The sequence below is a fragment of the Amblyomma americanum genome, chromosome 2 (genome assembly GCF_052857255.1).
Source record: "Amblyomma americanum isolate KBUSLIRL-KWMA chromosome 2, ASM5285725v1, whole genome shotgun sequence".
Taxonomy (NCBI): Eukaryota; Metazoa; Arthropoda; class Arachnida; order Ixodida; family Ixodidae; genus Amblyomma; species Amblyomma americanum.
The window spans coordinates 701,387-716,187 of NC_135498.1; the positions used below are offsets into that span (position 1 = coordinate 701,387).

A 14,801-nucleotide genomic window follows, 5' to 3' on the forward strand; every position below is an offset into this window, starting at 1 on the left:
ACCGAAGAGGATGTCAAGGCCCATCGATCGTGTGACTGATCACATCATTCGAGTTTCCGAAAGTGCATCTGTGACCCGGACATCTGAAGCAGACTTTGTGAACGATCCTTTTGGACACATGTGTAGTGTGTGTGCGACAGACTGTGGCACCAAAAGGACTTGACGCCAGTGAGTAATCCAATGTATGACACTTTGCGTCTGACATTCCCAGAATGGTCGGATGAGACTGTGGCGTTTGTGGAACGTGCAAGGGCTTTCTGGTCAAGGAGAAAATTCCACTCTACAGTGTAAGCCATGGGTATCGGTATCCACCCATACCGCCTGCTTTGCCAGTTTTGAACGATGTGGCCGAACTTTGAATTTCTCCTCGCATTCCCTTCGTTCAAATCCTGTGTCTTGATTGATGTGGTTGCCACGTGTATGCCAGTCTACGGCACGGTTTCAAAGTTTTGTGTCACTTTGGGTAATTTCAACAGGAAACAGGACTCTCTTACTCAGTGTATGAAAGAAAAGTTCGCCTAATCTAGCTTCGGACCCACACGTCCAGACTACACAATGGGGAACTACTATGGACCTTGTACACTAAACAGACTTTACCAACTCGAAATACTGTATAGACAAAATTGAGACCGCTGCATGCTACTTCACAGATCAGCGGGCAGTCTTGTTGACCACATTCGCATGAACGAATGTGGTCAACAAGTGATTTCTCTTTCCCGTTCTTGACGTCGCGTGCGTGTTCCATCAATCGCTGACTGAGGCACTTCCCCGTCAGGCCGATGTAATGGCCCCCGCACGATAACGGTATTTTGTATACGACACCGTCAAAGCATGTCACATACGGCTTCTGATGACGAGTCGTGCATCCACGCGTTCTGTTGTTGCTAGTTTTTCCAATCTTGCGCAATGAGGCAAGTTTCTTTGGTGCCGAAAATACGACAGTTGCGTATGCGCGCTGTCCAATTCTTTTCAGATTGTGAGAAATCTGATGCAAATATGGCAATACAATAAAGCGCTTCATTTCACCGACCATCGGGGCCGGTTGGCATTTATCTTCATTCAGTTTTCTTAGAAGCTTCTCGGCAACAGACACCTGGACATCGTCGGGGTACCCAGCATCAGTCAGCCTTTCGGTCTGCTCCTTAGAGCTTTCATACATCCTGTGCGTACATGATTTTCTCAGGGAGTTCTGAAAACACATGTTGACGATGGCTCTTTTTACTAGTTTGGAGTGTGCAGGATGATAGGGTAATATATGCTTGTTACTACGAGGCTGGTAGGCCCAGCAAATACGACTAGGATGAAAGATGAAGCTGAGGTCTAAAAGCCTGATAGATTCATTTACTGGAAATTCAGTGGTTAAAACAAGTGGTTCAAAACAATCCTTCATGATGGACAAAATGCCTACGGCCTTTGACTTCAGTGAGCCAGAGTCACCGTTAACAAGGATTAGGAAATCATCAACAAATCTAAAGATTTTCACGACGTCCTTACCATTAAGGCGAATAATAGCAGTATTGTCAAGTTGGGATAGAAACAAGTTACTTAAAACCGGGGCCAAGCATGATCCGATACATATTCCATCGTTTTGAAGGTATGGTTTTCCTTTCCAGTTTATAAAGGTTGATTTCAAGTAAAATGCTAAAAGCTCCAGGAAGTCGGCCACTGATATACCCGCCGCGTTTTGGAAGGCAACACATCCGAAATCTTCAATATAGTCCTCAACAGAGCAAAGCCCCTTCTCATTTGGCAACGAATAATAGAGATCCTTAATATCCACTGAAAGCGCGTTAATACTTCCATCAGGCCAGTTCCGTAAAACCTCTATGATTTCACCAGAATTCTTAACAGCAAAAGGATCGTCATTCCGTAAAAGGTTCAACTTTTCTTGCAAATACATGGATACAGTTTTCTGCCATGTGCCATTTTCAGAAATGATAACTCTGAATGGTTGTTCCGGCTTATGCATTTTAACGCTGAAAAACCCGTCTAGAAAATCTTCTTTGGCTCACCTATTAATTTGGCAAGCTTGGTAAGATTGAACCGATTACATAGCTTTTTTGCTTCGGCCTTTACTTTCGATATAGCTAGATCGTCACGTGAGTCAAACACGGAATACACGGCTTTGCCTTCGAAGAGTAAAGTTCTAAAGATGAAATAGCAAATCCACCTTCTTTGCTGGAAGTACGGACAGTCCATTTTCCCGTATGTAGGTCTCGACGCGCTTGAGAGGTATCTTGGAACAACCTGCCTTGGAGCGGTGCACGACGTCGACTACTTCGGATATACATCGGTGGTGTTCCAGTTGCGTTGCATGCTGCGAAACTTGCCGTACCATCGAAAGTAGTTGTGGTGCTGACGGCCTCGGCTCTACGGCGAACTTAGGCCCCAAAGATAGCACTTTGGACGCGTACTCCGGTAGGTCCAAAGCCTCCACCTTGTGGACGACACTACGGGTAGCCTTCGGCTTCCTAGAAACTTCAGTCAGCAGTTTTGACAAATGCTTCATCCATATGAATTCGGTTGTTTGGGCTGTCAGTCGGTGGTACTCTCGAAGAGTGTGCCAGGTGGCTTGGTCTTCACCGCTGGAGAGAATCTGAGCCTCGAGGCACTGCCTGTAGATTCGAGCTTGCCTGTACCACTCGGACTTCGCGAGCATATGTGACCAACGTACGCTGCAGACAGACTATAATCGGATACAATTAAATCTGCAGCAAAGCTCCGCACACATTCAGGACTCGTCGGGCTCCCGCATGGTTCTCGCCATCGCTAATTCTCAGGCCCGACTAATCGCATCAGGATCCGTCACCACAGACTCATCGGAAATTGCAGACGCAGCGGCCATTGCACTCACTCTCATCTCCACCTCTGCCACCAAAATTCTCTCCGAGTCAAATTCCGCCCTATCCCATTTAGCCAAAGGCCTGATATCCCGCACCGCGGCTCGGCTTCTACGCTTCTGGCACACCACCCAACCCGTAACTCTTACCTGGGCCCCCTCACACGCAGGCCTCCCGGGTAACGAGGAGGTCCACTCCCTCGCCCGAGGTCTCTTTCCGGGCCGGAGTTGGACCTCCTCCGCCATCCCGGGAGCGTCTGCTTACGTTCAAAGATATTCTTAACTACTATGTACCGAGATACCCGGCGCGTTTACGCACCGCCGGCTTTCTCCCTAAACTTAACCCAGGCCTCCCACTGGCAGCGACTCCAGACCCGAACTGCTCCCTACCCTATTCTCCTTCATGCCCGCTACCCCGATCAATTCATTTCTTCTTGTAAGCTCTGCGGGAAACCGGGAGACTTCCTTCATGTCCTCCTCACATGTCCTGCCTTCCAACGCCCTCCATTCCCCACCACGGCGGAGTCATAATGGGAGACTCTCCTGGCCAGCTCCGCTGCTGCTGACCAGCGCCGGATAATTACCGGCGCCCTGAAGCGGATAGCCCCCCAAGGGCTGTCCTTTGCCCTCTAAGGACAGCCCTCTAAGGGTTGAATCGTGCCATGTTAGGGGGTTTTCCCCCCTCGGTATTTGGCAATAAATGTTTCCGCTACCACCACCCCCTCGCATTCAACTTTCCAAGTGCGGCTCAGGTGCTGGATACGCGCGGCTGAGGTACGGAACGAATCATTTTCGCGCGGCGTCTGGAGCTCGCAGGGGTCAGCGCGCACTTAAGACCTTCGGTTTTTGTCGTGTCGCGGCTGCTAAAGCCACTGTTGGTCTGAGACCGCACAGGGCACGGCTGAAAGGCAAACTAGCGCATTCCTTCAGTCACAACATTGTTTTCAGGGGGATTAAAGTTGATACCTGAGTGGATTTTGTAAGCTTTTGATTTTCACTCAGTGATGTGGCTTTTGAATTGCTTCTGTTCTGTTAAGTAGCTAAGTGCGTTTTTCTGTGTAAATGGAACGAGCTCTGAAACAACAGTGCTTTATGAGCTGTAATTTTGACACCTTCGTTATGTTGTTCTGTAAGTAAAATTACGTGCAGTTTTTAAGTTTTGCACTATGTTTTATGTTGTATTAAGTTTGAAGTTTGGTTAAGTGTGTATTAAGTTTTGCTGTGCAAGTCTGCACATTTACGGCAGGTGTCGTAACGTGAGCTTTGCACATTTACGGCAGGAGTCCTATTTTGCGGTAATGAAGGACTGAAAGGAAGACCGCAATTGTGCTGGTTACAAACTGATAATAGGTTGGGGCAAGATTGGAAATCTCAATCAGACCTCTCTGTGGAGTCCATCCTGCCCGGGTGACGTCGGAAATCGTTTCCGCCTTGCCGACCGATTGAAAACCAATTATAAATTTTCCGTTTGTCTTGAAGTGTCACGCATGATGACACCCTTTTGGAGAGGTCCGACAGCTGAACCTAGCATCCGGTTCACGCTTCGTGTTCGTTCGGGAAAATTCGGTTTAATTTCAGAGGCAATTTTAGAGGGATCTATAAAGTGTAATCAGTTTTGATTGGGTGACGGTCTGGCGGGACGAGTGGGCTGCAGACGGCACTTGCTCTTGTTGTGTGTGGTTTGGCGTTTGTGGTTCCGTTTGCCTCTCCTCGCAGTGAAATTCTCTGAGTTGGACTTCAGACACCAGGACGAGAAGAGGCCTGCGGAACGAGAGCCCCTTCCCGGACGTCCAGTCAGCCGAGCAGCGTAGGAGCAGCTCATCTTCCAGACGTATTGTCTGGCGGCGGAGGTGCTGTTATGAACGGGATGCAGAAGAAGATTAATGCAAAGATTAATCGACCGGGATGACCACGTGGTAGCGGCAATTTCGACAGATTGTTGACCCCACGAAAAAAAGATGTGCTGGGAACCCGCCTGCGGAATCTTTCCCATGCTCTTCGGGAAGGGGGGGGGGGGAGATGACCTTCATCGGAAGACGCGACCGACGGTGGTCAGACGACAGGGAAAGAAGACAACGGCGCCTTCCAGAAATTAACCGTGACTGACAAGTGTTTGAATGGACGTACGCTTCGGACGAAGTAGCAGCGGACCTCCAAATCCTCCGCGCCCATTCCCTCCGCATGCTATGTGCGATGACTCTCCAGATCTGCGCCTCGTGTTCAATGGGCTACCGCCTGGTGAAAGTGTGTTTGACAAGCATCCTGAGCCGGAACGAAGCTCTGGGCCTTGGTGACAAGGCTCGTCCAGTCGCTCGACGCTATGAACTCTTAATTCTTGACTGTTTGTTCTTTCTTTCGTAAAATATGTAAATAAGATTCCCTAAGTGCCAGTAAACCTGTTTGCGTTTTCGTTGTCCCAAATGTCAGCTTCCATCCTTTCTGAGCCCTTCTCCGGCCAAACAACGCTACCTTGCAACAAACAACTGGCCATGCTACCCGGCCCGTAACAGTGCCAAGGGTACAAGCTTGAACCCCTGTTTGTTATGGAGCGACGCGCTCCGCGCCTTTGCTTAGGTCTGCCTAAATCAGTGGCTAATGCTGTGCTGTACTTGGTGGCGCGGATATCTGAATTGCGATTTAAGCTTCTTACTGTGCGGACGTTTTTAAGGTCTTTGGAGCCTGTTCCTGGATTGGCTAACCCCATATTTACGAAGAACTCCTCTCTATTGTTTGGTGATTTACTTTTTTGGCCTAGGTTTAAGCTTCCTCATGTTGTGTTTGCTAATTCCCTGCTGTCAAAAATTTCTGTATCAATAAATTCTGTAGTACTAGTTAACCACCGCCGCGCTGATACTGTAGTCTACTTTGACGACACCCTACCAGGGAATGCTAAGAATCTGCCTGCCAATGTATTAAATGGGCTTATTGAGGAGTATCTGGACATTTTTTCTAACCATATTGCAGTTTTTACAGACGCCCCCAAGCAAATTTAAAACGCAGCCATTGGCATTTACTCAAGGGCTCTTGAATGGAGTTATTCCTTTCGGGCTCCTGATTATGCACTTATTTTTGTCGCCGAGTTATTGAGAATTGAGTTGACCTTAATAAGGTTCTCTGCAGTATCTCTCAGGTTATCATACTTTCAAAAAGGCTTTCCGTCCTGACAGCGCTCGAAAAATAAAAGTATACTCCTATGAGCCGTTTCCTTCGATTTTTTATTCACCACATATTACAGAAGTATGCTTTCACTGTGTCCCTGGGCACTGTGGCATTGCTTCTAGTGAGAGGGTTGATTTTTTAGCAAAGTTAGCCCTTGGTGAACCTATTGTCCCGTTCATCCCTAATACTTCCTACTTGACTGTAGCACGCTTCCAACGGCTCAAGCGTTTCCACTACTTGAGCCATGAGCCTCTCCTTGCTGCAGTGGATTTTCAACACCTGGAATTTCCTTGAAGTGTGCGGATGTGCAGTTCAAGGCAATGTGCGGTGTCCATGACCCTCCTGCGCTGTAGAATACTGTGACTAAATCTCAATGTCAATCAGGGTTATCTTTGACCAACCTCTGTGAGCCTTGTGGCGAAATTGAGTCAAAGATCACTTTTTCCTCTTCTGCCGGCGGTTCGCTTCTGTACGTAGAACTTACTTGGAAATCACCCTCGCTCGACTGGGGCTACCTCTATCTATTCCGATTCTCCTCTACTTCGGGGCAAGTGCCAAGGGATATGCCCTGAAACCAGTGTGCGATTTCATTCACGGATATATAATTGCATAAGTTAGATTCCTCTGCTAGAATGTGAACTCACTGCTTTTTCATTTCTCTTTTTTTTTCGTCTCCATTTTTAATTCAAATTCGAGTCTTGGTAACAAAATTATCCAACTACTCCACTCCTTGCCCTTGTGTGCGTTTGTATCAGCAATGCACCCTGGCCAATCTGCCGTCGTGGGTACGTGCCATTGAGCCTGAGGACATCATCATCATCATCATCAAAGCAGCACGTGAGAGTCAGGTCTCTTGAAGGACGGAGGGGAGATGGTGCTAGAAAAACTAGCCACCCTCTATACGCAATGCCTTTTGACCTCGACCGTACCAGAAGCTTGAAAAAGGTAACAATAACTTAACTCACAAGAAAGGAGACGCCAAGGACTTGAAAAATTACAAACCCATCAGCTTACTGACCGTTGCCTACAAGCAATTTGCTAAGGTAATCGCTAATAGAGTCAGGGCAACGTTAGACTTTAATCAACCAAATGATCAGGCAGGCTTTCGTAAAGAATATTCAATAATAGAACATATTCACACTATCAACCAGGTGATACAGAAATGCACTGAATATAACCAACCCCTATATATAGCTTTCATTGATTACGAGAAAGCATTCGACTCAGTGGAAACCTCAGCAGTCATACAGGCATTGCGTAATCAGGGGGTAGAAGAGCCGCCTTATGTCAAAATACTGGAAGATATATATAGCAACTGCACAGCTACCATAGTCCTCCATGAAGTCAGCAATAAAATTCCACTAAGGAAGGGCGTCAGGCAGGGAGACACGATCTCGCCAATGCTATTCACCGCCTGTTTACAGGACGTATTCCGAGGCCTGAAATGGGAACAGTTGGGGATAAGAGTTAATGAGGAATACTTAAATAATCTGCGATTCGCTGATGACATTGCTTGCTGAGTCACTCAGGAGATGAATTGCAAAGCATGATCAATGAGTTAGGCATGCAGAGCAGAACGGTGGGTCTAAAAATTAACATGCAGAAAAGCAAAGTAATGTCCAACAGACAAGTAAGGGAACAGCAGTTCACAATTGATAGCGAGGTGCTGGAAGTGGTAAAGGAATATGTCTATTTAGGGTAGGTAGTGACCGCTGATCCGGATCATGAGACGAAAATAACTAGAAGAATAAGAATGGGGTGGAGCGCATATGGCAGGTTCTCTCATTACATAATAAATAAATAAATAAATACATAAATAAATAAATAAATAATAAAGCTTTTATTTTTTCATTCCAGTACAAATGCGGGCCTGCCAAAGCCTTAGAAGGCTTGAGTGGCAGTGCCCGGCAGCAGACAGCATATAATTCATGCACCGCGCAGACAAGTTGCCAAACAAAAAAAAATGATGAGAGAAGTAAAATGTATTCGAAAAGAGCGGATGTAAAATACACACAAACGGAGAGAAAACAAAGAACATTTAAAATCATAGCATCAAAACAGAGTACTGGAACTAAGAACGTAATTAACACTTCTGTTTGGGCGAGTTGGTGCATACTTGATTTGAAGAAAATAGCGCCAGAGCATACAAACCACGAAAAGACAAGGACGAGACACAAAGCGCTAACTCACAACCTGGTAGCAGAGCGTGGTTACGATCCACGGACCTCTGGGTTATGGGCCCAGTACGCTTCCACTGCGTTGTGAGGTTGTGAGTTAGCGCTTTGTGTCTCGTCCTTGTCTTTTCGTGGTTTGTATGCTCTGGCGCTATTTTCTTCAAAACCAAGAACGTAATTTCACAAGACAAGCTTTCACTATATTTTTGGAATGAGCAGAAAATATTTCTTTGGGTAATCGGTTAAGAACAGAAGGAACATAATGTTTTTGAAGACGGTCGCCGTAACGGGCTCACACTCTAGGCACGAGAAAAACGATCGCGAGTTCGCAGACCTTTATCAGGAACATATGGTGTACAAAAATCGCTTGTCCAGATGTGCTTAAAAACTACTGTTTCGGAAAAAAGGTGAGAAAAGTCAGGCATGTGTAACAGTTCAAAAACGCTACTATCTTCGTTTCGTGCCCTACCATACAATACTGATTTAAGGGTAGATTTCAGTATCTGTTGACCTTCTTTCGCCAAAAGGCAGAGCAGAGATAAAAGCAGCAAATACCATAGCGTAACATACTTTAGGCTAAGGCGTATACTATTTGCTTGCGTACATAAATAGGGCAAAGGGTCTTAATAGAGTGCAGCAAACATGCAACTTTCCGAAGCTGAGAACTGACAAATAACACATGGGTATTCCAAGACGTATCGGAATCGACAAACGCACCTAAGTATTCGACCGTTGACACAGGTATGATTGATGGGCATTTGCAAAGAGCACAATTTGGTCTGTGCAAACGAAAAGACACATCATTAGGAATTCTATTTAAATAATTGTGACAAAATACTAATTGAGTTTTTTTATTGTTCACATTAAGTTATTGCTGAACGATTCCATAACCAACTCGCTGAACGGCAGTTCACTAATATTCCTCAAGAGAGAAGTATATGTACCAACTGCTGTATCTTACTAGTACTCACCTACGGGCCAGAAACGTGGAGGCTAACGAAAAGGGTTCAGCTCAAGTTAAGGACAACGCAGCGAGCTATGGAAAAGAAAAATGACTGATGCAACGTTAAGAGACCGGAAGTGGGCAGAATGAGTGAGGGAACAAACACGGGTTTGTGACATCCTAGTCGAAATCAACAGGAAGAAATGGGCTTGGGTAGGGCATGCACTGCGAAGGCAAGATAACCGCTGGTCCTTAAGGGTAACGGAATGGATTCCAAGAGAAGGCAAGCGTAACAAGGGGTGGAAGAAAATTAGGTGGGCAGAAGAGATTAAGAAGTTTGCGGGCATACTGTTGGCGCAGCTGGCAAAGGGCAGGGTTAATTGGAGAGACATGGGAGAGGCCTTTGCCCTGCAATGGGAGTAGTCATTCTGATGGTGACGATGTAGTTTTTTACTTGCCACAGTGATCCACAAAGCAACCCCTCCCCCCATTCTTATTTTCGCCTTCCGCTTTCACATCAGAATTGTGCAAATAATAAAGAAAGCGTGACCTAGTTTGCGTTGGGGGGGGGGGGGTGCAGAAGTCACAAATGACGTGAAAAAACGCTCGCGCCGTGTCGTGTGCAGTCCCTCCTCTCGCCATCAGTGGCTTTCGCATGATGCTATGCTTACAACACGCAATGTTCAGCCTGTACTACAGCCTTTTCACGCGAGCTACAACACGTGCGCAAGAAAAGCGCGCCTTGCCTGCGTGATGTAGACGATGCTGATGATGAAGCAGGCGACGCAGATGAAAAGGAGGAAGAGTCCGTGGCCCTGGAACCTCTGCTTGATGAAGCGGCCGTAGGACTCCTCCAGGGCCTGCACCACCGTGCTAGCGATGGTCACCTGAGAGCAGTTAGGTACAAAATTCGCTGAGCGATTGATGGGCGACGAGTATGCAACTCTCCCTTCACGAAAAACGCTTTCAGTATCTCCTTTACCCTGCCGTGTGTACCACGCTGAATCTTCATAGTAGCGCAACTATCAGCACATTTTACAAATCAAAGTGCCAGCTGCCAGAAACGCAGGCGGGGTGCTGTGTGCTCGCTGCAGGAGGTACAATACTCCCAGCGAAACAGCCATACCTTTCAATGAACGTATTGCTGGCTGGATTCCTTGTGTGCACCATATACATGTGACAGTCACAGATATAAAGTCACAGATATAACAGATATATTGTCACAGATATAACGAATATACAGTCACAGATATAACGAATGCTAGCTTATTACGAAACAAGAGCGGTTCGGCAGCAAAATATGCCTTGGGCAATGGTAATTTGTCTCAGCTTAAATGAACAACGTGGCCGCCCCACTCGTTTATAGCGAATGAGGAGGCGCCGTGACCACTATCCCCGAAGTCGGAAGAGCTCGCATTTCCAGAAAGTGTGGAGATCGAAGGGCTTCTCTCAGCTCTCCCGACACCGGCCCGGAAAGGACATGCCGACCAAAAAGAAAATTGGCAGAGACTTAGCTCAGCTAATCCAGGACATACGTAACGAGAGGTACGTTCCCCTGGATGAGCTTGTTGTGGTCACTGTATGTTTAGCAATAAGAGACATTGGGCTCAAATCTCGGCGCCTATGCGCCGCCTATTACGCTCGGTAGTCTGGCATCTTCGTTTGGCAAGCCGCTCCTCTCTCTGTTCGGGCCTCTCCGCTGCTATCTTCGCCTTCTTACGCTCATTCTCTCTTTGTTGAGTAGCCAAGTGCCAGGCGACCCTCTCACGATCGGAAGAGTTAATCTTCTCTTGTCTATACCGCCGTTTAGCAGCGGCTGGACTCTCCTCCTGCGCATCCATATCAAGCGTTGTGATACAGCCGCCCATTACATCTATGCCTTTTCTACGCAATGCTGCGCATGCGACGCGCGGTTCTGGTGATAGAGCGGCGAGGCGGCGACGAAGCGCGCGGCGAAGCTGTGGGGTCTCATCTGGTTACCATGGTATCGGCGCACGCGCACAAATGCTCATCCGCGTGACGTCACACACGGCTCCGACGGTGGAGGGGGCGCGCGGCTACGGCGGCGGCCAAGCGCACGCCGCACTTGCTGCTCCTCTCCGGTTGCCATGGTAACGGCGCATGCGCACAACTGGCCTCTCCGGACCACAGCGAAATGCTCGACTGGTAGCCAAGTGTAGCTCTCGCTACAAATGGTGGCATGGCACTGAAGCTGTAAATAATCGCCTGCTAAGGGCAGGCCAATGGTCTACAAGGTTATTATTGTCTGCGCGTGCACCGGCTGGCCACAGTATCCCAAGTGGAACCGAAACGCGGTGGGCGCGCGACATGGGCAGCGCTGAAAGCGAAGCTGGCTCAGCAGCAGCGATTTGAGAAGTTTGAATGCTCTGGTGCACAGTCGGCTCCACCTTTTGCGCTGCTACCACGTCGTCGCTGTGCCGGGGCTCTGCCTGACCAAGTGATCTACCCAAGCAGGCGCGGCTTGGCGTCTGCAACGTTGAATGCGCTCCGCACACTGGATCTATAGCGCGCCCACCATGGCAGGTAGCAGTTAAACTAATGCTTGATCGCGAGGGGTTGGTCACCCAATGAACGCTGCGGCCTACTGTTGCAGTGCCGCGTGTCTGCCACAACGCTGTCAGCCCACAACTCTCTCTGCCGACGGCCACGTGCCTCAAAGCGCGATTGAGGCGTCCACTGACCCAGGGAGCCAGTTATGCGCCCTTCCTTTCCTCAAAATGTTCGTAGTCCAGAACGTTATCAGCGCCAAGGTCAATGAAGAAAATGAACGCCGACAGCTTTCGCTTTGCATATCCTGGATTAGCTGAGCAAATCCACAGCCTAAGCTTTTTTTGTTTGGCAGAACCACCGCAGCGCGTCGACATAAAATAAAATTCATCAGACTTGCATTTAATTGCCAAAGCATCTTTTTGTACTTAATAATTATCGCTTGTGCCAGTAAGCGCGTTTCCTCATTACTCCTTTGTGTAATCGCTATTTAATTCGTTACTCTTAACCATCTCTACAGCTGCCAGAAGCTCTTTTCTTGCTTATTTCTGTCGCGCACAACAACGAATGTCCGAATTCTAAATAAAAAGAACTGCAGCGATTTATGCAGCCTTTAATTTGTAATCATAGTAACTTTATATGGGTCTCAAGCGACAGGGGATTATAAGGGATGCTGTAGTTGAATGCTCTAGATTAAGTTAGATCACCTGGGGTTCTGGAAAGCTCGCACAGCACAGGCGCGTTTTTACGTTTTACCACAGTCGAAATGGGGCCGCCGCGGGCGGGGTCGAAATAACGACATTCGGATCAGCAAGCCGTGCGTCACGTCAGATTTTGCGCATCTGCTGTCTGAGACAACGAATAACTCCGAGAGTAAATATTGCACAACGGGGTTGGATCGTTGCACCTATATGTTTCACACATTTGCGGTACATGACACAAATAAACAGAAACTATTCTCACTCGGGGCTTTATGAGTTACAGGACTACTAACAATTTGATTTAAACTGACTGCAAACATGTGAACCTAATATAGTAAACATTTGATTGCAGTCTTGCGTAAAATGCTAAGCACTTTCCTAGACGCCAGGCATGCCACAATTTTGTTGTCATGCACTGGGGGCCATTTTCGCCCTGCCTAGCGTGAACAGCTTCCGGTAGCTAAAAGTACGTGGTGGCACACCTCATTCCGTGTTGCAGGAAAACTGGGGCTGAACCCAGCCCCTGCCCGCCGCGGTGGCTCAGCGGTTAAGGAGCTCGTCTACGGAGCTGAAGTACCCGGGTTCGAACCCGACCGCGGAGGCCGCGTTTCGGTGGAGGCGAATCGCAAAAGGCGCCCATGTGCTGTTAGATGTCAGTTCACGTTAAAGATCCCCAAGTGGTCGAAATTATTCCGGAGCCCTCCACAACAGCACCTCTTTCTTCCTTTCTTCTTTCACTCCCTCCTTTATCGCTTCCCTTACGGCGCGGTTCGGGTGTCCGCCGAGATGTGAGACAGAAGATGGGAAAAAATGTGGGTTCAGTTCGGCTCTATCTCCAGGCAAAAACAATTAGGCAAAGGTTTAACCTGGCGAAACCTATGTAACCAAAGCGAAAGCTCGAAAATTAAGCCTGGTAAAGCTTGGCTAGACTTGGTTGTTGCTTGGTGGTAATGACTGACGTTTAGCCAAGGTTTATCAGGCTTAACTTAAAAGCCTTTGCTTTGGTAACTCTCTTCGTCTCTGTGCGGCAGCCTCTCGGCGAGCTACGTCCACCGGATGATCGGATTCGGCCTGTCGTCTTCGCAACCCCTGAGACGCAGACAGTTCACGAGGCGTCTCGCCTGGATCATCCATGACGACTGCTGCCGCTTATTTGTCGCAATCCGTTGGCATCGGCTGAGCGGCAGCGGAGGCTACACCTAGACAGAGCGAGTGCACGGCTCCGCCGTAGCTGCGGTTGAGTGACATCATGGCTGTCACGCGACTAGGTAGAGGCGAGCGCTCGGTTTCGGCGGCAGCGGTTGCTCCGACGTCCTAGTTGTTACGTGGTTTCGCCTCGGTTTGAGGCCAAACTCACGCGCACGGCGCACGCGGCGAAAAGCTACGGAGGGGCGCTCGGCTACTCATCCGGAGTACCTGGCTTCGAACCCAACCGCGGCGGCCGCCTTTCGATGGAGGCGAAACGCTAAGGCTCCCATGGGCTGTGCGATGTCAGCGCACATTAAATATCTCCGGGTAGCCTAATTTATTTATTTATTTATTTATTTGTTTGTTCGTTTGTTTGGGAGATACTGCAGTCTCGGAAGATGAGCAGGTGGGAGCATATAGATACAAATTTCAACACAGCAGTGCTTACAGAAGCATACGCGTAACGTGAACTTGGTTCAAGAGAAGCAGGCACTAAAAAATGGTATGCACAACGACTTATCAAGAGCACAAAAACACATCAACAAAACAAAATTGTGATAACATTACACATTCGTAACAAAGGCTTGCGAACAACGATAAACAGTAAAAAGTTGAATGCGGAACTGCGCGTGCGCAAAATAATCACAGTTACCTACATCCCAAAGAAACATAAAGCGTACATCAAGATTGAAACAAAGTGGTTAAAGCACACACAAAAATTTTCCGAAGAAAAAACTGTTGGAGACAGCTCATTCCACTCGGTTATTGTTCATGGAAAGAATGAAGACGAACCTATTGAAGAAGACTGAAACGAAAGAACGTCTGTTTAAAACATTTCTGCGAACTCGTACACCATCTGATCTCGCTACGTTCAAAAAATTACATAATGACCCGACTAAGCAACTAAGGAAAGCAAGAGACCTGTACTATCAGAATATTTTCGGTTCCAGCGCAAAGCGCACCGACTTAATGTGGAATAAACTAAATGCACTGACGGGGCGGAGCGAAAAAAAACATAGTTGAAGAAATTCTTCATGAAGGACAGCAATTAAAAGAAGAAATGGTAAATATTTTAATCACAACTTTGTTAACAAAGATTTTACTACAAACCAGACATCATACAAAACTTAAGGGCTGGAAAATTCTAACACAATATTTTTTGAACCAAAAGATGCAAATGAAGTGTGTTCTCTTTTTTGAGTTTAAATAATTCTTATAGTGTTGATGCTGACGGTATACAAATAAGACCCGTGAAGTATGTGATACGTATAATCAGCCTCATTCTGGCA

At 47.5% G+C, this 14,801-nt stretch overlaps 1 protein-coding gene across 1 annotated transcript in view; it reads right to left on the reverse strand.

The window, feature by feature from the left end:
* Positions 1-14,801, reverse strand: part of LOC144120414 (sodium- and chloride-dependent GABA transporter 1-like) — a 166,557-nt gene that overhangs the window by 40,111 nt on the left and 111,645 nt on the right. Inside the window, exon 9 of the mRNA XM_077652757.1 lies at positions 9,862-10,002. Within this exon, the coding sequence (XP_077508883.1) occupies positions 9,862-10,002 (141 nt within the window). The remainder of the gene's footprint in view (positions 1-9,861; positions 10,003-14,801) is intronic.